General features: G+C 39.4%; 1 protein-coding gene across 2 annotated transcripts in view; it reads right to left on the reverse strand.

Moving 5' to 3' along the window:
* The window catches only part of SNX1 (sorting nexin 1), a 36,713-nt gene that overhangs the window by 11,043 nt on the left and 3,678 nt on the right, over positions 1 to 21,992 (reverse strand). For both annotated transcript variants that reach the window (XM_024735151.1, XM_024735152.1), the window contains exons 2-6: positions 10,717 to 10,828; positions 7,084 to 7,211; positions 6,466 to 6,532; positions 2,876 to 2,919; positions 1,009 to 1,150 (exon numbers count right to left, since the gene is read on the reverse strand). In XM_024735151.1, the coding sequence (XP_024590919.1) occupies positions 1,009 to 1,150; positions 2,876 to 2,919; positions 6,466 to 6,532; positions 7,084 to 7,211; positions 10,717 to 10,828 (493 nt within the window). The remainder of the gene's footprint in view (positions 1 to 1,008; positions 1,151 to 2,875; positions 2,920 to 6,465; positions 6,533 to 7,083; positions 7,212 to 10,716; positions 10,829 to 21,992) is intronic.

The raw sequence follows: 21,992 nt of genomic DNA on the forward strand, positions 1-21,992 counted from the left end.
ACTTTTTCTTTTTTTTTTCCGGAAAAAAAATTAAAAAAAAAAAAAAAAAAAAAAAAAAAAAAAAAAAACCCATATATCATCATGAAAAGCATAAGGCTGTAAAAAAAAAGCCCACAGGAGGAAGGCAATGAGGACAGCTCTACAAAATACAACCAAAGTCCACGTCTATGTCACGAGCAGGCATGAACAAAAGGTTCTTTTCGTGACAGTCAATTTTTAAACTAGTCTTAAAGTGCTGAAGGTTCTACGCTCTGGGATTTCCAGAGCATATGTTTTCTAAAAGGGGGCCATGGGGCTCTGAGTAAAGATTAACAGACATCAGTTGATTGTAATGGGAAGATTCCTTGCCCCATCTCCTTCCCCTCATTCAGTTAGTACATTTCAATCTGGAAGGAACAGCAATCATTGAAGACTCCAGGATACCAATACAAACACACACACACACACACACCTGTAGAAGCTAAAACCAGAGCCTCCTATTGCACTCAAAGAAAGAGACCATGTCAAAACATACTATTTCTCTAGACCACGTGTAATTTATAGGAAAATGCTGGAAATAATTTTTTTAATTAATTAATTAATTTTTGGCTGCGTTGGGTCTTTGTTGCTGCGCGCAGGCTTTCTCTAGTTGTGGCGAGCGGGGGCTACTCTTCGTTGCAGTGCATGGGCTTCTCATTGCGGTGGTTTCTCTTGTTGCCAAGCACGGGCTCTAGGGCTTTAGTATTGTGGCTCGCGGGCTCTAGAGCACAGGCTCAGTAGTTGTGGCACAAGGCTTAGCTGCTCCGTGGCATGTGGGATCTTCCCAGACCAGGGATCGAACCAGTGTCCCCTGCATTAGCAGGCGGATTTTTAACCACTGTGCCACCAGGGAAGTCCCGGAAATACTTATTTTCTAACTGCAAGAGTCTATACTGCTATTAAAAGTAGTCTCATATACTAAGTAGAAAGTATACGGCAGAAAGAATGCAAAGGAAAGAATCTAAGCAGAATTAAAGACCACAGGCTTACCTATTAGGCTCTTCTCCGGGGGAGGAGGGACGATAAAGCCATTCTGGGAGTGTTTCTCTGAAAGCTTCTCATAAAGACCCAGAAAGTCACTAAATCTTCTTTTCACTGCAAACTGTTTACTTCTGAACATTGGTAAGCTCGTCTTGGGGAAAGAAAAAATACAAGGCGATCTCATTTTAAATAGGGGATGAATGAGTATCTTGAAAGTCATCCAGCTGACATCAAGGGCATCTTTTTCCCAGATCCCTGTCATTTAGCCACTTGGTAAATAACTTTCTCTGAGATTCTTACTCTTGTTTGTTTGTTTGTTTGTTTTCTGAGCTATAATCCCCTCTGGCTGTCTGGGAATCTATGGAGCCCTTCTCAGAATAATGATTTTAAGTGCATAAAATAATATACATTAGATTACAAAGGCAACTAATTAAATTCAAATGTGGTTTTCTTTGCAGGTTAAGGGCTCTTGCTTTAAGGAAAGAGATGTTGCAATCTAGTTTAAAGCTAGAATTCTATAGTCCTCTATTAACCCATTCACCCTGCACTGACTTATTAAGGGTATTAGCTGCTGGAATTAAAGCAGCCAAACGGAAGAAAAGACAGAGTAAACAATGCCCCTAAGGGGGAGGATCAGACGAAATCTCTACACTGTAGACACTTTAACCTTTAAAGTGTCACAGGATCTAGAACACAGGGGCAGGTCAACAAGTAGTAGAGAGATAATATAAAGAAAACTTCTAGTAAAAAAGACTAGGCCTACATCATATTGAGAGATCATTTAATACTCACCAGACAGGCAAAATTTAAGGAGGTGGGGCCTTGCCAACTGCTGGCAGAGAAGTGTGTCAATGGGAACTTTTACATACTGCTGATGGAAGTATAAACTGGCACAAGGACTTTAAAAAGCAGTTTATATTCCTTTTCTTCAACATTTGCACTACCTATGACCCAGGGGAACTATTCCTGAGTATATACCCAAAAGAAACTCTTCTTATGTGTACACCAGAAGACATGTGCAAGTATGTTCACAGCGCATAATTACAAAAACTGGAAACATGCCAAATATTCACAACAGGAACATGAATGTATTATGCTATAATCACAAAATGGACTAATTAACTACAGCTACACACAACATGGATGGGTCTGAGGAACAATGGTAGTAAAGAAAGCACTATATTTAGCATGATACCATTTTAATGAAACTCAAAAAAAAAGCAAAACAGTACATTGTTTAGAGATACATATGGGAAGACTTTTTAATAAAGGAAATGAGAGACAACTCAGGAGAGTGGTTGCCTCTAAGGTGTGAGGCAGGGGATAGGAGAGGGAGAAACACGCAGGTAGATTCAATGGTACTCATCTTAAGACTGGTGGTAGGTTCGGGGCTTCATTTTTTATGCTTCATAACCTGCATACAACAACGTGTAAGTTTTGTATGCATTAATATTATATAAAAAAGGAAGACCAGACCCGAGGGGCAAAAGGTTAGGGAGAGCATTAAAAGAAGTTCCACATAGGAAACCTCAGAAGAACTGATGATTTTTAAACAGGTGATATAGTTTGGCGTGATCCGCCAAACTAGCTCTAAGCCACATAGCTCTTAAGAGGGATGGTACTATATCAGATACACCACATGTCTTAATAAAACTTACAAAGTTTCACACTGAAGTGTTAGCTCTCTGGAAGAAAAGTGGAAAGGCTCAGATGAGATTACCAAGGGGATGCAGACTTGCTCCATCTTGAGTAAACTTGAAGGAAGATGTTGACAAAGAAACTAAAGAAATACCCAGAAATAATCTGAATGATGACCTTCTTGGTATGAGCACCCAAGTCTATTAAGGTGGTCATCAGCAGGGTCACTTGGACTCACCTGTGTTGTAACTTTGTAGGCCACATAGGCATTCATACCATCCCCTGTGGGGAGAACAAGAAAGCAGGAGAGGATTATTCTGTAAACCAAAGCAGAACTAATCTTGCTAACATTTAACCAGGAATCATAAGCCAGCCACAGGAGCTGTGTACAAGAAGGGATATCTGTTTCATCTCTAGGCTTTATATACTATCCTATAATCCAGTTCCTACTTTGTCTCAGGACCTCTGTGGCGCATATCATGGCCCCATGGATGCTGGCTGGGCCCCAGTTTAAGTCAGACAGGAGAGTCAGCCTCCTGTTCCAAAGCCAGGCTCTATTTATATCCTCCACAAAGCAGCACTGGATACTGACAATCCATCGCTTGTTACCATGCCAGTATTTGGGCTAGTTACACACATCTGTCTAAATCCAAACAATTCTCTTGCTGTATAAAGCAGGAGGAGGAGAAGGAAGCAAATGATGTAAAAGGAAACAAGAAGTTCTACCCTAAGCTAGCTCTGGGCTCCATTTGCTCTTTCAGAAGTACTGCGCCGGTCCCTCCACTGGTGCTGGGGGGACACTGACCCCTCTCATCTAGCATGTTCACCCAGGGCAAAGGGCCTGGCAGGAAGACACTTCGGCTGCCTGATGTCACACAAATCTCTCTTTCCTGGAGGAATTATTTTTCTGAAAAAGGCTTTGACTGTTCAATAATTTGGGATTCAAGCAATTGTTTTTCTCTGTGGTAGTGTCCTGACCTCAACCACTTAGGGACATAAAGGCACCATTGACTCCCTGAGCAGTGAAAAGACACACATTGGACTCGAGACAGACATAACTCCAGTGCTGGGCTCTGGCACATTAGGCTGGTTTCATTCCCTTCCTTCCCACCCCGATTCTTCCCCACACCAACCAGGAAAACGTAGGTCAACAATTACTAGCTGCCAAAGCCTCTGAACTGGTCCTGGGGTAAGGGCCCAGGGGAGGAACGTGCAGTTCTAGACCTGCAGGGTCACATATTACAACTTGGGTTCACTGAGATGGCTGGGAATAACTGCTTTTATAAATTACACAGAGAAGTTGGAGACTGTACAGGAAGAGAGGGCTTGCTTTCTTCATCTATCCAAGCCCTACCAAAAGAGCAATGTGACACAGACCTACTAGAGAATGGACTTGAGGACACGGGAAGGGGGAAGGGTAAGCTGACCAGAAACTATTTAAGTAAAGCTTTAGAAATTATATTTATTACCACTGTTAGTTCTCTTCTAAACCACTTAAACTATATTGCCTAATACTACTAAGGATGCTTACCACTGATAAAAGGAAAAAAATCTAAATTTACTTTATAAACTTTCAAATTTTCAGTTGCATAGTCATGGTCAAATGTCCAAAAGGTCAATTCCATGATTTAGTGCCTGCAATTAAGGAATGACTAAGTGCAAACATACATAAAAACACAGTAGTGAAGTAGGATCTTCAGACACTTTGCCTGCTTATCAGCTGTTTTTACTGAGGCAATGTGTAAAAAAAGAGACATACTTTCATGTCCAGAGCTTATAAGATATGGAAATGTCCTAGAAATGCAGCAGTTTTAAATTTGTTAATTTCCTAATTTCAGGAAGTTGAAAATGACATATGCAAATTACCAAGGCTCTAAAAAGCAATATCCTGGTAGTGAGACTCTTATTTAGATGCGTGTGGGAATGAGAAGCTCATGTTGAGTAAACAGCCCACGCAAACAGAAGGTGCTGTTATAAAGATCAATATGAATCTTGACGTAGCTGGTTTCTTGGCATCGACATGGCTAAGAATCTACTATGGTGCAAGGAGATGAAGGTTTATCACCACAAGTGATTTGTGTTTAAATAAATCTGATCCACGGGATGTTTAAATTAGTTATGCATTGAACTGTGTCCCCCTAAAAAAGATATGTTGAAAATCCTAACCTGTGGTACCTCAGAATGTGACCTGATTTGAAAACAGGGTCTTTATAGAAGAAATCAAGTGAAAATGGGGTCAGTAGGGTGGGCCTTGATTCAATATGACTGGTGTCTACATAAAAAAGGGACCTTTGGACAGAGACAGACACACATAAAGGGAAGATGATATGAAGGCACCAGGGAGAATGCCATATGACAATGAAGGCAGAGACTGGAGTGATTCATCTGTGAGTCAAGGAAGCCTGAGGCTCCAAAAGCTAGAGGAGAGGCACGGAACAGTCCTTCTCTAGTGCCTTCAGAGGAAGTATGGCCTCACCAACACCATGATAAGACTTCTGGCCTTCAGAACTCTGAGAGAATAAATTTGGTTTTTTTTTTTTTCCTTTTTTTGCGGTACGTGGGTCTCTCACTGTTGTGGCCTCTCCCGTTGCAGAGCACAGGCTCCGGCGGCGCAGGCTCAGTGGCCATGGCTCACAAGCCTAGCCGCTCCGCGGCATGTGGGATCTTCCCAGACCGGGGCACGAATCCATGTCCCCTGCATTGGCAGGCGGACTCTCAACCACTGCGCCACCAGGGAAGCCCTCTACCAAGGATTTAAAAAAGCTAATAACTAGCCTAAAATCAATGTGCATATAGAATATTCATAAATATTAGAGAGGCAAGAGAGAATCCTAAACATGTAATCCAAAATTCTGGTCCAGGTTCTACCACGGGCCATACATTGTGACCTGACAGGAAGGCTACATTTCATTTATTGGTTCTCAATTTCCTCTACTGGTGGATGAGGGAATTGTATAAGATGCTCATAAACATCCTACCAGTGCACCAGTCTAGGAAAAGTAAAACTCTACAGTTTAACAACAAACCATTTTGGCATAAAGTCTAATTAGATTTTAAAAATTCTTGTTCCTAGTTCAGAACAGACAAAGGGTTGGAAATCACATTTTTCCTCTTAACCATACAAATATCACCCCTACTTAATAGGAGGAAAAAGCTCTGTGCAGCCTCTTCTCTTAGAGACTATACCTGGAACAAGGAAAGTCGAGGCCTGTTTGCTCTCCGCTCACTAAAAGGTCTCACAAGCTTGAGACACAGGAAGGCTATCCTAAAAATCCACATTCTGGTCAAAGTTAAGTATTGTGCTTTTTGAAAATCTAATTTAAATTTGATCAAAATTCAACCTGGGTTCTTTAATCTTTACCTATGAAAGAGAGATGCAGATTTCCCCACTTTATTAGAATATCAAGAGTACATAGTAAAAAGACGTGTAACAAGAAATCCAAATTTCTTGAGGGAAAAATACATCCAGCATCCCAAGATTTTAAAACGTGTTTTTAGGGTGCTTAAATGGAATTTATGATCTCAAGAGGGAATAAAATGGTGTCAACAACTCTGTGGGAGAAGCCAATTTTGGGTTTTTAAAAAGGGATTCGAATAATATTTGATTTTCTGATTTTTCTTTCTTAAGCCAGAAAAGGCCTAAATAAGTACTGGTAACTGCTGTTTCTGGCCTTGGAAGAATAGCAAGGGGCATAGTTTCATAGGAAAGATAATGATGAAGTATTTCACACTAGCTAGTTCAGCTCTGGAGGTAACCATTAAGAAATTAGCTAACTGTGCTTTCCACAGCCATATCCTAACATCACAGGGAGTCCCAAGTACACTTACCTATCTTCTCAGGATCAGTTATACCAACTGTCAAGTCAAATTGGTCTTCCTCTTCTTCTTCCTCTAGCTTTTAAAGAGAAGACAAATCGTGAGATACCCCAAAAAAGGCTATATTAATTTTACTCTGCATTAACATTACATCAATATAATAACATATATTAGATATAGATATATCCTTCTACACATCAGTGTTCAGCTCTGTCCATTCCCAACAATCTTGATGAAGCAACTTCCACTACTTTAAGTTGGAGCTTGCACGAAGGTCTTTGTTACATCTATTCTCTTAAAACATTATTTTGATCATAACGAATAATTACTAGGTTTTGGAAGACTTGCCGCTGTCAGGCTAAGGAGGGAATGAGGAGACACTATACTCTTGAATATGGGAGCTTCGGACACTAAATATCATTAATGACCATTGAAAGTCTCTGTGCCATCTTCTGGGTAACAGATACTCTGCCCAGGAAAGAGTCCTTTATTGGATTTTGGCTGTCCATTAACCATAAGAGTCTTCTTCAAGAGTCATACATGTTATATCAAGGTTCAAACGCAACTGAACTTCAGACTGGCAGCACAGTCCTAAACATCCAAAAGAAGACCAACAGCACAAATTCTCACCTCCTCATAGCTTGGCTGGGGCTTAGAAGAATTTGTGGCCTCCTGTGGAGGAAGAGAAATGAGTGTTTTGGCTGGCACCTTCTTCTGATTATTTTGTGTGCTGTCCAGGGATAGCTCCACTGTGGCATCTAAAAATAGTTGATATTTTATAATGAAAGAAGAGTCAGAAAAATTGTAAGCTAGAAAAAATGGACCTAAGATACAAATGCAGTAACACTGGGGGAAAAGTACTGTTTGCCACATCTGAAGATGACACTGTTGTTTTACCACAGTTTAAGAATGTTCACAATTACAGTTTTAGATCATCTTGCAAAGATTAAGTTATGTTTAATATATGCTGTCCAAGGGGGATAAAAATATATTGCAATATCTGAAAATCTTTCTAATCAAAATAGTTAAAAAAAAAAGTGCTAAAGAGCTGTCTTTGTCTAGGAAAATCTCAGCTGAACAGAACTCATTCCCTAAGTGCTCTAGGGAGGGGACTTTTAAAAGAGCATTATGTACCATTTTTAGGCATTACAATTTCTTAGGCAAACAATAAGAACGCACTCTAAACTAGGAGCAATGGAGCTAGAAGTTCAAACCCTAAATAACTGAGTTTTTTTTTCTTTTTAATAAAGAAAAATATAAATATCCATTAGGGTTTGGCCTGATCAGTAAGTATTCAATTCTAGCCTTAGGGAATTCAAAGAGAACTGTTTCTTTTTCTTTTCTAGACTTTCATCTAGAGCTAAAATGAAACCAGACAGAGGGGTCTATAAGGCATAACCAGGTCCTAGATCAATGTTATTGTCATTAAAAGGGCTTCCCTGGTGGCGCAGTGGTTGAAAGTCCGCCTGCCGATGCAGGGGACACGGGTTCGTGCCCCGGTCCGGGAAGATCCCACAAGCCGCGGGGCGGCTGGGCCCATGAGCCATGGCCACTGAGCCTGCGCGTCCAGAGCCTGTGCTCCGCAACAGGAGAGGCCACAACAGTGAGAGGCCCGCATACCACAAAAAAAAAAAAAAAAAAAAAAGTTAATCATGTCTATAAACAAGGTTGCCAGACTGTCGGCATCCTATCAGGATTCTTTTCCTCATCAGGAAAAGAGAGGTGGTAATATAATCTGGCCCTACTGTAGGAGTACAAACCACACAAAAAGTATGCATAATGAACATGCTAGGGTGATAGGATTCTTTGAAGCAAGCAACCAGCTAAAGTATGTTTAAGAAATTCATATCATGCAGGCACCACATAAATAATTAAGTTATCCAATCCAATAAATGTGACCGAAAACAAAACAGGAATTTAAACATTTAAAACCTTTGGCTTATTAGAGTGCTACTAAAAGCCTTTTGAAGAGCTGTGCATTTTTTATTGAGAGTCCTGTGACAAATGTGACAAAACTTACATCAAAAATGCTTTTTTCTTTGTACTCTTGATAAGAGTAATGGAAGAGCCACTGGACTCCATCACAGAGATTCTGACCATCACTAAACTAATCATGTAGAAAGTATTAGAACATTTAAATTTCCACTGTCAATAACTGAAATATCTGAGAAACTACTCAAGTCCTAAACTAAATGTATCACTGTAGGCATTCCTTTCTATAGATATCTTATGTTCCTTTCTTAGTAATGAGGCAGTCATTGGCTGCTTTTGAAAACAGTTGGGGAATGAAGTAAATCAGAACCTTCATCAGCAATAAATATGTCCCTAATAAAGATCTTCTACATTTCATATATAAAACCCAACCATGGGGTAACTCAGTCACACCAAGATTTCAGGTCTTCCTAAAGGGCAAATCATATAAATGTTAAGTTCCCAAAGATAGAAAAACTTTCTTTGCAGTCTGCCATATAACTAGATGATTCATTATTTGCATTTCTCCTCCAGAAATTTTATCCCAAATGTAAACATTAGCAGAATGAACAGTGGGCACTTAAGTTTCATAGAGGAAAGGAATTGGAAAATATTTGAAATCTTTATATTCTTTCTTCTAACCTCTTCTTCCCTTGTCATGTCTTAATTTCACACCGAGTTCAAATGTGAGAGTCCTCCCAAGATCCTCCCTTCCCAAGTCCACCCTCTCATCTCTTCCCTTCCTTATCATTCTCTCTTTTGAGGGTCTCATTCACATGGCAGTTTTAATTACCACCTCTAGGAAGTTGATCCCCACATTTAAAATTTAAAATATCTAAAACCCAAACTCACTCTCCCCACCTTCCAACTCAAAGCTAGTTTCTTCTGTAGAATGTAGTTCTCAAAATGGTACCATTTTCTTCCTAATCCTTGGGCTTGAAACTTTTGACTGTCTTCAATCCTTATTTTTGGACACCCGTTATATCCAATCACCAACACCAGATTCTGTTGATTTCAGTTTTTGAAAAGTTTTCACCTTTCTTTTCCTATTTCTATTACCTTATTTTTGGTCTTTACCATTTTATTCTTGAACTAATTTGTGATTGCCTTCTGACATCTCCAGTCTTTGTCCATTGCAATCCGTTTTATATAATAATTCTACCAGGTCAGTCTTTCCTCACTTTGCCCATATCACTTTCCTCAAAACTACCAATGGCTCTTAATTGGCACTAGGATGAAAATTCAAATTCTAATGATTACTGTTATCTAAAATCCTCCTAAACAACACTTCCAGACTTACCTTCCATGGCATCTCTAAGAAGCCCCTGTTTTGGCCCACTGAGTTTGATGACTGTCCCTCAAACACACCATATACTTCCTGCCTAACCATTTGCACCCTTTCTCTTTTTCCTACATAAATCCTGCTTCTTCCAAGAAGTCTTACAAGATCACTCTAGAGCAGAGCTTATCAATGAGGGCACTACTGATATTTTGGGCTGGATAATTCTTTTTGGTGAGGGGCTGTGTACTGTGGGGTGTTTAGCAGCATCCATGGCCTCTACTCAGCAGATACAGGCAGCACTGCCAGGTGTGACAAACAAAAATGTCTCCAACCATTGCCAAATGTCTTTGAATGTCTTTGGGGGTGGTGCAGGGGAAGGACCACATTTGTTGAGAATAGGGCAGTCCCTCTCAACAAAAAATTATTGGGCCCAAAATGTTAATAGTGCCAAGATTGAGAAATTCTGTTCTATACTAGTATTTTTCAAACTGCAGTCTGTTGTTCACTGGGGAATTGTGACAGTGATTCAGTGGGTTACAAACAGCATTTTAAAAAAAGAGAAACAACAGAAAATTTCAGATTGTATGGAGGGTAGTAAAGGCAAGTCATTTAATAAAACTTTTAGTTTTATACAAGTGCATAAATATTTGGATTATGACACAAAATGTATTTCTTACTATGAGTCTTGGTCATAAAAGTCTAAAACCACTGCTTTAGTCTCATCTCAGACCCCTCTGAGCTCCTGTGACCTAATATTTCTATCAGTCCTCTGGCCACATTTATATTATTGTTTAACAATTTGTCTAAATCACATTCTTAAATAACTGTATATTTATGTCTTACTCCCTAAACCTGTAAGAATCGTGATGGCAGGTACTGCCTTTTATTATGTTTTGGAATCCTCCACAATAGTATCTTACGTAGAGTTGTGTTTCTCATATATATATAGCTTTTTACTTTAACTCAGCAACTTAGAAGATTCCTAGCTTAAGTTTTGAGTCCATACTTGCCTGCAAAGAGATCCTGTGGCTCTTGGTCTTGTTCCTCATGGATCCCATTTTCTTTGGAGCCACTGTTGATGGGAAGAAGGGAAGCAATTCTCTTTGGAGATTGGGGCTTACTCTGAAAACAAAGAAATACTCTGAATACTATGAATAAAATTGTACCATTAAAAACAAACCTAGAGGACTTCCCTGGCGGTCCAGGGGTTAAGACCCTGCGCTTCCACTGCAGGGGACACGGGTTCAATCCCTGGTTAGGGAACTAAGATCCTCCATGCTGCTTCACATGGCCAAAAAAACCACCAAAAAACAAACCAACCTAGAAAGTGACTTCTGATGCACCCCTCAGTTGCTCCCCCAGGTGTTTAGGGGAAGACAGGATCACTAGTCAGCCAGTTTAATAAGCAGCAAATCATTATTAGTTATGTAAGTGTGGCCTGAGTGATCACAGAGCTAAAATAAACTCACACATTTTAGGGTTGACTTTTAACACTATAACCCTGCTGAAATGCCCTACCCCAAAGCACATGATGCCAACATGGGTATGTGTATACAAAGATAATTTTCAAAAGAACCTGTCCAAATGCATTTCTCCTCAGTTGATGAACTTTATTCTTTCAAATGCTGACAGGGCACATTCTAGTGTCCAGGACACCACACTAGAGACCATAAATCAAGCTCTGATCCTGACTTATTTTGTGGCCTTGGCTGAACCATTCACTGAAGCCCAGTTATGTGGATATTACCAACCCTCCCGACAAGCAAAGGAAGGTATGACACTTTAATGTTGTTTGTAAATGTAACTTATCTTTTCATCCTTAACTTACAGAGACGCAATTTTCAACCAGACTCGTGTCAGGCTAGCAGAAGAAAAACCAGCCATGCTTAGCCTACAGGCACATGGTGAAAATACAGTCAGTCCATGGCCTTTATCAAAAGCTCAGTGATCCGCCGCAAGCAAGTGTGGGGTGAGGCCCCAGACCCGTACCAGAGTGAACAAAGCTGGATTGTGTAGAAAACTAACAGAAAGCTGAGAATCTGACTTCAAAAGCCATGGTGTCATATTAGAGGGTTTTCAAGTCAGACCCCAAGGCCAAATCAGTTAAAAGACCTGACTTAAGGAATCTTTTATGAAACATTTCCTTAACAAATCTGAGGGTGTTTGTTCCTTGGAAACAGGCCCTTTCTGACCCAACAGAACAAAGTGAAATGACAGATTTATTGGGTACTTTGAGTCTGTCATGCAAACAGCTCCATCCCAGTACTGGGGCCACCCTCAGGGAAAGAAACTGTTACCAATATGTAGATTTATACTAGCAAACAACGAAATTTTCTATGCTAATAAAATTTAATGAGCTTTTAGTTGTATGTGCTTAAATGTTACCAATTCTGTTAGAGACAGTGATCCTGTCTTCTAGCTGCTTCCACAATCTTAAAAAACAACCAAAAAAAAAAAAAAAAATCACTGCCGAGACACAGACCACAAATAATAGGGCAAAACCAAACCCTACACTTCCCTTTTGCCTCTTAAATTGCCAACTACTTTCTTACATACACACGTCCATCCTATACTCTTGTGCTCTTGTACAGTATAGGGAACCTCATAAAAAGCCATCTGATGTCTTTTAATTCAGTACCCACTAATACCAGTTGCCTCTAGATGGAGATCTAAGAGAGATTAAAACTCAGATACATTAAGAATATACGTATATAAATGTAATTTACTAGTAGCTCACCAGAGAGACTAAAGAAACAGGAAAAGAACAGGTTAGAATTTACCCATTTTTAACAACACCGAGAAGAACCCATTCTTGTGATACGGAGATGAATAAAGGCACCTTTGTATTTCTGTTTTATCATCTAAACTTGGAAGTTTAAAGATTAAGAAAATTTTCTGGAGCAATGCTAGAATAGCAGTCTGTCTGGGAGAAAATATTTGCAAACCATGAGACCGACAAGGGCTTTATTTCCAAAATATACAAATAGCTCATACAACTCAATAACAAAAAGCCAAACAACCCAATCAAAGAATGGGCAGAAGACATAAAAAAACATTTCTCCAAAGAAGACATACAGATGACCAACAGACACATGAAAAGACGCTCAACATCGCTAATTATTAGAGAAATGCAAGTCAAAACTACAATGAGGTATTGCCTCACACGGGTCAGAAGGGCCGTCATTAAAAAGTCTACAAATAACAAATGCTGTAGAGGGTGTGGAGAAAAGGGAACTCTCTTACACTGTTGGTGGGAATGTAAATTGGTGCAGCCACTATGGAAAACAGTATTGAGGTTCATTAAAAAACTGAAAGTAGAGTTGCCATATGATCCAGCAATCCCACTCCTGGGCATATACCCAGAGAAAACTCTAATTCGAAAAGATACACACACCCCAATGTTCACAGCAGCACTATTTACAATAGCCAAGACATGGAAGCAACCTAAATGTCCACTGATAGATGAATGGATAAAGCAGATGTGGTATATATATATACAATGAATACTACTCAGCCATATTGCATGGACCTAGAGATTATCATACTAAGTGAAGTTAGACAGAAAAAGACAAATATGATATCACTTACACGTGGAATCTAAAATATGATACAAATGAACTTATTTACAAAGCAGAAACAGATTCACAGACATAGAAAACAAACTTAAGGTTACCAAAGGGGAAAGGGGATGGGGAAGGGATAAATTAGGAGTTTGGGATTAGCAGATAAAAACTACTATATATAAAATAGATAAGCAACAAGGTCCTACTATATAGCACAGGGAACTATATTCAATATCTTGTCATAACCATAATGGAAAAGAACATGAAAAAGAATATATACACATATATAACCAAACACACACACACACACACACGTATAACTGAATCATGTTGCTATACACCAGAAACGAACAAAACATTGTAAATCAACTATACTTCAATCAAAAAAACAAAAGAATAGCAGTCTGTCTTTCCCTATACTAATCAGAAAAGACAGATCCAGATGGATGGGATACTGTGGTGACAACTAGAGCACAACTACTGTCATTCTTCCTCTACCAGATCCTCTTCAAGCCCAAACCATACTTTGCTTGACTAGAACTGTGATGAGAACAAAAGCTTGTGCACTCTTAGTAAGCTAGGTAACAACTACCTTTGAGAATAGAAAACTGCTCCTCAAATATACTCTGGGACTCCATTCCAAAAACCACTAAAGGCTCAGTTCTAGGAAAGCTGAACATAGACTGATTATTGTATTTACTATTCTAATTTTTCCTCAGTAGTTCTTTTATAAAATTAATCTATGTACACAAAACTTTGTATTGTTTTTGCCCCCTTTGTCATCTGAGCAGTTTTTTCATGTCTTTAAGGTTGTACAAAAATCCCACTTTTAGTGACTTAACTCTCTATCATATGTGTATACTACAACATAGTCACTTCCCTAATGATGGGCATTTAGACAGTTTCCAGGTTTTTATTTTTATCATCACAAAAAATATGGTTATGTCTATCCCTAAATATAAGTCTACATCTGATTATTTCCTTGGGATAGATTCTTAAGCAGAATTATTAAACGAAATTTTCAAAGGCTCTACTAAGCTCCCTTCCAGAAAAATCACAATTTGCATCCACCCCCAGGCCCCCACCCCACACCACCACAGCAACATTAAGAATTCTCTCTCTCTCTAAAAAATCTTTGTATGTTAACTAGTTATAAGTTGTCTTGTTCCCACATGTTTACTGGCCATCTGAATCCCTGTGATGTGTTTTGGTGTCCTTTGCCCATGTCCTTTTTCTATGCTAAGTTAGCGTTACTTAGATGTACACTTCTCTTACATAAGTATGTTAACTCTCTCTCCGGCATATTGTATAGTACCCATGCCCCCAATTTTATCTCTTTTCTCTTTGTTTTATTTTTGATCTTAGCAAATTTATTCTCAATTGACTGATTTGGATTGGCACTGGCCTATTTCTTTAGGCCGAAGAGTACCCAGCACACAGTTGTCCTTTGAGGCATATTCTCAAGTTTTACTTAAAATCAAATACAAGAGAAGCTAAGCAGGACTATTTTTAAGGATAAGAAGAAATGAACCCCTGTTCATGGTACCCAACATTTATACAGGACTGTTGATAGAAAACAAGTCTTCCATGAGACTAGAGTTTATAATAATAGCTTACTTCTCATCAAAATAAATAGCCACCTGGTATTAAAACATATTTCATATGCCCAAGGTTAAAAGGCTAATTTTCATCAGTATTAAGGAATGATTTATATTAAAAAGCTAATTTTGAAGCAACAGTTTAAATTTTAGGAAGGACTCATTTTTGGGGGTGGAGGCACACTGATTACAGAGTGACAAAATCAATACTAAAAATAAGGCTTGCTTTATAATCCATATTTTAAAAATCTCTTAATAGTAAGTCACAAAACTTTGAAGGGGGCTAAATTTCTAGGCAATAGATAAAACTATTTTCTGTGATGAAATTTTTTAAATTTATTTTTTATTGAAGTATAGTTAATGTACAATATTGTATAAGTTATAGGTGTACAGAACAGTGATTAACAATTTTAAAGGTTATACTCCATTTATAGTTATTATAAAATATTGGCTATATTCCCTGTGTTATACAGTATATCCTTGTAATTTATTTTATACATAGTACTTTGTACCTCTTAATTCCCTATCCCTATATTACCCCTCTCCCTTCCCTCTCCCTACTGGTAACCACTCGTTTGTTCTCTATATCTGTGAGTCTGCTTCTTTTTTGTTATATTCACTAGTTTGCTGTATTTTTCAGATTCCACATATAAGTGATATCATACAGTATTTGTCTTTCATCCTTCTCTGTCTGACATATTTCACTTAGTATAATACCCTCCAAGTCCATTCCTATTGTTGCAAATGACAAAATTTCATTGTATTTATTTTATATTTATTATTATTTTTTTTTTTTGTGGTACGCGGGTCTCTCCCTTTTGTGGCCTCTCCCGTTGTGGAGCACAGGCTCCGGACGCGCAGGCTCAGCGGCCATGGCTCACGGGCCCAGCCGCTCCGCGGCACATGGGATCTTCCCGGACCGGGGCACGAACCCGTGTCCCCTGCATCGGGAGGCGGACTCTCAACCACTGCGCCACCAGGGAAGCCCCAAATTTCATTTTTTTTATGACTGAGTAGTATTCCCGAGTGTGTGTGTGTGTGCGTGTGTATGTGTATTTTTTTTTTCACCACATCTTAATCCCTTCATCTGTTGATGGACACTTAGGTTGCTTGCATATCTTGGCAATGGTAAATAGTGCTGCTACGAACATTGGGGTGCATTATCTTTTCAAATTAGTGTTTTATGGATATACACCCAGGTAGAATTGCTGGGTCATATAGTAGTTCCATTTTTAGTTTTTTAAGAAACTTCCATACTGTTTTACAATTCATATATATTTTATGTGTTGCAATTCATGGTCGTTATTATCATTACTTAAGCTCAAATCATTCCATCATTGGCCAGTGGGAACCTCTTCAAGTTGGCTCTGAGTATTTTTGACGTGACCCTGTAGTTTTTGAAAGCTTCCTGTTAACTGTAATGACAAGATTGTCCAGGATCTTTTTGTACGTTTCCTACCTCACACCTGAAATCAGCCTGTTCTACGAGAACCAGAAGCCCTGGTTTCTTGAAATACTATTTCAAGACCACGGTCTGAGCACTAGGGGTATTCAGAGGTACCTGGGTTCATCAGTGTATCTAGAGCTTTTCAGTAGAAAGATATAGATACACACATTTGTTTTTAAAATGTTTCATGTGTTCATACTGACATTTTCCATTCAAATATCAAGACTACAAATTTCAAGTCTCCTTTCTTTCATATAAGAATTCTGATTCTCGAGAACACAGTGGATGATAGGATTAGACTGTCTCATAAGTATTCACTTGATTTATCCCACATTACAGTCTCAGGATAACAATGCTGATACTATCACCAACTACTATGATTACTGAAAACAGTTAAACATTTTTTTGCAAATGTTATCCCCATTCCTTTTCCTTTTTAAAAAATATAGTTGTGGGCTTCCCTGGTGACGCAGTGGTTGAGAGTCCGCCTGCTGATGCAGGGGACATGGGTTCGTGCCCCAGTCCGGGAAGATCCCACATGCCGTGGAGCAGCTGAGCCCGTGAGCCATGGCTGCTGAGCCTGCGCGTCTGGAGCCTGTGCTCTGCAGCAGGAGAGGCCACAACAGTGAGAGGCCCGTGTACTGCAAAAAAAAAAATTAAAAATATAGTTCTTTTGTATCTGTAGTGTCAGAGCGTATGACCATGACATATGATGCTCTCTCCTTCTTATTCCTCCTTAAGTCTGAATTCTATAGGCAACTGCATCTTCAGTGCTCACCACCGGTCCATATGTCTATGTGTCTTCAGTCATTTTGGCTGTCTAAGGAAGGGCTCAGAGGAACAGTATTCTCTGGGTTCTTGTGCTTCTGTTTGTACTTACAAGAGCACTCAGACAGCCTAATCCTAATTCTCAGAGAGTCACTAGAAAGATATGCCAGCAAGACAGCACTTGTGTTAAGAGCAAACAGGTATTCCTTGCCAATTACTGGCTTCAAACCATGAGGCTCAGGCTACTAATGAAATTTTCTTAGCTCAGGGAAGGACAGATGTGGGCTTCCTGTCCCCCAGAGCTGACAGCCATTCAGTACTGAAAAGTACTGCTGTGATTCCAGGTATCTTCCGTTTACTTTAACCAGTTTTGATTCTTCCTCATGTTGCTCAATTGCTCTTTGCTCCAGGCAGAATCTTTGCATTATGTTCAAGGGACCTCAGAAGGGTAGTACAATTGAAATTCTCAACTGCATTTAGAGGATGAATCCAAATAAAAAGCTCAAGTAACAGTGCTTCTGGAAAACTGGGTACATACTCATTTTCCGATGAAAAATTTGGATAATTTAGTTAAGGCAATATGGAGCTACGGAATTGTGTGACAAGGAAAGGACAATTAGGAATAAGTCAACCCCAGAAGTTATACCCAGATGATAAAACGGCAGTCACGAAGTCTTTAAAAATTACCCTGGTAGGGCTTTCCTGTTGGCGCAGTGGTTAAGAATCTGCCTGCCAATGCAGGCGACACGAGTTTGAGCCCTGGTCTGGGAAGATCCCACATGCCGCGGAGCAAATAAGCCCGCGTGCCACAACTACAGAAACCCACACGCCTAGAGCCTGTGCTCCTCAACAAGAAAAGCCACCGCAATGAGAAGCCCGCACACCACAACGGAGTAGCCCCCGCTTGCCGCAACTAGAGAAAGCCCGTGCACAGCAACAAAGACCCAACGCAGCCAAGAAAAAAACTTACACTGGAAGATCTTGGCATGAAATACTACTCCTTTTGCCACCTTTACTTCTGGGGAGAAATGAGCTAAGTGGGTCAGTGTATTAGTTTTCTATCATGGCTGTGACAAATTATCACAAATTTAACAGATTAAACAATGGAAATTTATTAATTTATAGTTCTGCAGAAGTCAATACAGGTCTCACTGAGCTAAAATCAAGGTATCATCACGGCTGCATTCCGTCCTGGAGGTTCTAGGGGAGAATCTGTTTCCTTGCTCTTTCTAGCTTCTAGAAGCTGCCTACATTCCTTGGCTCATGGCCCACTTCCTCCATCTTCAAAGCCAACAATGTTACATCTCTCTGTGCCTTTCTTCTGAAGGTAGTGACTCTTTGTCTCTTCCATTTTTAAAAAATCCTTGTTACACTGGGCCTAATCAGATCATCCAGGATAATTTCCCTACTTTAAGGTCAGCTGATTAGCAACCTTAATCCCAACTTCAAATTTACCCTTCACTTTGTAACCTAAGACCTTCACAGGTTCCAGGAATAGGAGTGGACATGCTGGAGGGGGAAGTCATTCCACCTACCGCAGGCAGTGACTCCTCTCCCACACCAAGTTTCAAAAATGGCACAGATGCACTAAAAGTTTCTGTGCTTAGGAGAGTGGACCTTAAGTGTCCACTGGATTTGGTACATCTTACTCTACAAACTGGGTGAATATCTAACTAACCCAAATGATTTCACAATATTACCCCCTCTCATAACTTAAGGAGTTAAAGTAGGGATTCTAATGTGGGGTCCATGAGCCACAGAATTGAGAATTGGGCCTATGAATTTAAATGGGAATAAAATTACAATTTACTTTTCACTAACCTCTAACTGAAATTCAGCATTTTCTTCAATTATAAAGACAGGCAACAAACCATGAGTAGCAGCAGTACCTGAGACATAGCTAATAAAAATTAGATATTTTTATTTGATATTACAGTTATTACATTATTACCTTAAAATATCATTTATGCTCATCTCAATTTAAAAATCATGGTATTAGACCTATCCCTAGATATTATTTAAAGCATTTTTAAAAAAGGATATAACATAAAATTATTCTAACGTTTTGATAATTGCATTTCAGTATAATTGGTTTCCTTTGTAATATTATGTATTTTATACATTTAAGAACATTATTCTGAGAATGGGTCCACAGACTTCCCTGGACTGCTAATGGGTCCATGACACAAAAAAGGTAGAGAACCTCTGAGCTAGTTCCTCTAGGACTAATGAAAATGGAAAAGGGGGAGCTAGAAGGGTGGGGGAAAATGAGCCTGAAACTGACCACTGAGTTAGTAAAGGAAAACCATGAGCAAGTGCAGTAGAGACCTCAAAGTGAAAGGCCATCCATGATCTATCAAAATTTAGCTACAGACATTCTACTGCATCCTCTGGTGTAACTTCCATACCAAATTTTTGGGGTCTCACACTAATAACTTGGAAGGGCCTGGAACTGAAGAAGGATCAGAGTACTAATGGTGCATTAGCTTCTAAATTGAAAAAGCAGAACTAACCCAGTTCAAATCTGCTCTGAAAGCAAAACAAAGCCCCAGCTGTCCATCTGGCTAAGCAAAAGAATACGCCAAAGTTGAGCAACAGACTTTTCCTGGAGATGAGATACTTATGGCTACTTGCTCTAGTAACTATCAACTACTCATGATTTATTTATGACAGCAGTTACTGAAGAGTGCTGAGAAGCTTTGAGGACCAAGGGAGAGAAATTAGAGTGTTCTTTTTCCTCTCCCTTCTCCCAGCCAAATGAATCACAAGTGGCCAAGTCATTAGAGTTACCCTGACATCTGAGTAAGTAAAGGGGCAGCAACTCCCTACAGAACCTAGAAGTCGGATCACAATGTTAGTTGCTTCTCTCATAAGCCCCAAACTCTAATTTTATTTCATTTTAATTTATTTATTATTTTATTTATTTTGGCTGCGTTGGGTCTTCATTGCTGCGTGCAGGTTTTCTCTAGTTGCGGTGAGTGGGGGGCTACTCTTCCTTGCGGTGCATGGGCTCTAGGCGTGCAAGTTTCAGTAGTTGTGGCACGTGGGCTCAATAGTTGTGGCTCGAGGGCTCTAGAGCACAGGCTCAGTAGTTGTGGTGCAAGGGCTTAGTTGCTCCGCAGCACGTGGGATCTTCCCAGACCAGGGCTCGAACCCATGTCCCCTGCATTGGCAGGCAGATTCTTAACCACTGTGCCACAGGGAAGCCCCCACAACTCTTATTTTAAATACATTTTAAGTTGGGTTCTTATTAGTCATCTTTAAGTCTTCTCTCATGCCCCTTTCTCCAAAAGTGTTTTGTAACTACTTTTGTTAGCTTCTCCTCCATAACCTTGAAAGCTAGGTTAACTGCTAGTACAAATCTATGATCAAGAAACCAATGAGTCTATGTACTTCAGGAAAATCTAAACTTATTAGAAGTTTACAATTTGAGCTGAGCATTAAAATGAATCTTTAGACAAAACACCAGTTACTGACTTTTCCAAGAACATCTGTATCAGACCTGTGTGAAAAACGTGTAATTTCAACTTCTGATCTTTTGATCAGATCTGGACCACCTGATGTGATGTTAGCTCCAAAAACAAGTGTTTGAGACAATATGCGTATAGAAAATACTACAAACTAGACGGACAGTTACCCATGACTATTTACTAATATTAGTTGTAAATGACTATACCATTAACTAAAGAAACTAAGTATTAAATCTGTTTAAAAATACTGTTGCATAGATTAACTTTAAGAAGTCTGATTAGGGAACTTCCCTGGTGGTGCAGTGATGAAGAATCTGCCTGCCAATGCAGGGGACACGGGTTCAAGCCCTGGCCCAGGAAGATCCTACATGCCGTGGAGCAGCTAAGCCCGTGTGCCACAACTACTGAGCCTGCGAGCCACAACTACTGAGCCTGCGTGCCACAACTACTGAAGCCCGCACGCTTAGAGCCCGTGCTCCACAACAAGAGAAGCCTGCCCACCGCAACAAAGAGTAGCCCCCGCTCACCGCAACTAGAGAAAGCCCGTGCGCAGTAACAAAAGACTCAACACAGCCATAAATAAATAAATAAATAAACTTATTTAAAAAAAAAAAAAAAGAAGTCTGATTAAGAACAGAGAAAGGACAGTATCAAGAAACTTACTGAAGACATGTTATACCTTTGGGAATAGCCACCACGCATTTTGCAGAACAGAGAATTAAAATCTTAGCCAGTTAAACTATCAATTTCCTTAGAGCTTTTAATGAAATTACCAACTTATATCCAGATCTAAAGATGTTATCCTAAAAGCACTCAAAAGGAAATAAACTGGTCTTAAAAAAGAGCTGAGATAACATTGTAAAATGGTGCAACTGCTATGGAAAACAGTATGGAGGTTCCTCAAAAACTTAAAAATAGAACTACCTTATGATACAGCAATCCCACTTCCGAGTATATATGCAAAAGAATTGAAAGCAGGGTCTCAAAGAGATATTTGCATACCCATAGCAGCACTACTCATAGAGCCAAAAGGCAGAAGTAACCTACATGTCCACTGAAGGATGTATGGATAAATGAAATGTGGTATATACATTTGATGGAATATTATTCAGCCTTAAAAAGGAAGGAAATTATGATACATGCTACAACATGGATGAATCTTGAGGATACTGTGCTAAGTGAAATAAACCATTCACAAAAAAGACAAATACTGTATGAGTCCACTTTATGAGGTTATCTAAAGCAGTCAAATTCATAGAAACAGAAAGTAGAATGGTGGCTACCAGGGGCCCAGGGAAGGGGGATAAGGGGAGTTGTTATTTAATGCAGGAGATCTGTTTCACACAAATGTGAGTATACTTAGCACTACTGAACTGTACAATTTAAAATGGTTATGATGATAAATTTTGTTGTTTTATACCACAATTTAAAAAAAGCTGA

Source organism: Neophocaena asiaeorientalis, unplaced genomic scaffold, assembly GCF_003031525.2.
Source record: "Neophocaena asiaeorientalis asiaeorientalis breed wild unplaced genomic scaffold, Neophocaena_asiaeorientalis_V1.1 scaffold264, whole genome shotgun sequence".
Taxonomy (NCBI): domain Eukaryota; kingdom Metazoa; phylum Chordata; class Mammalia; order Artiodactyla; family Phocoenidae; genus Neophocaena; species Neophocaena asiaeorientalis.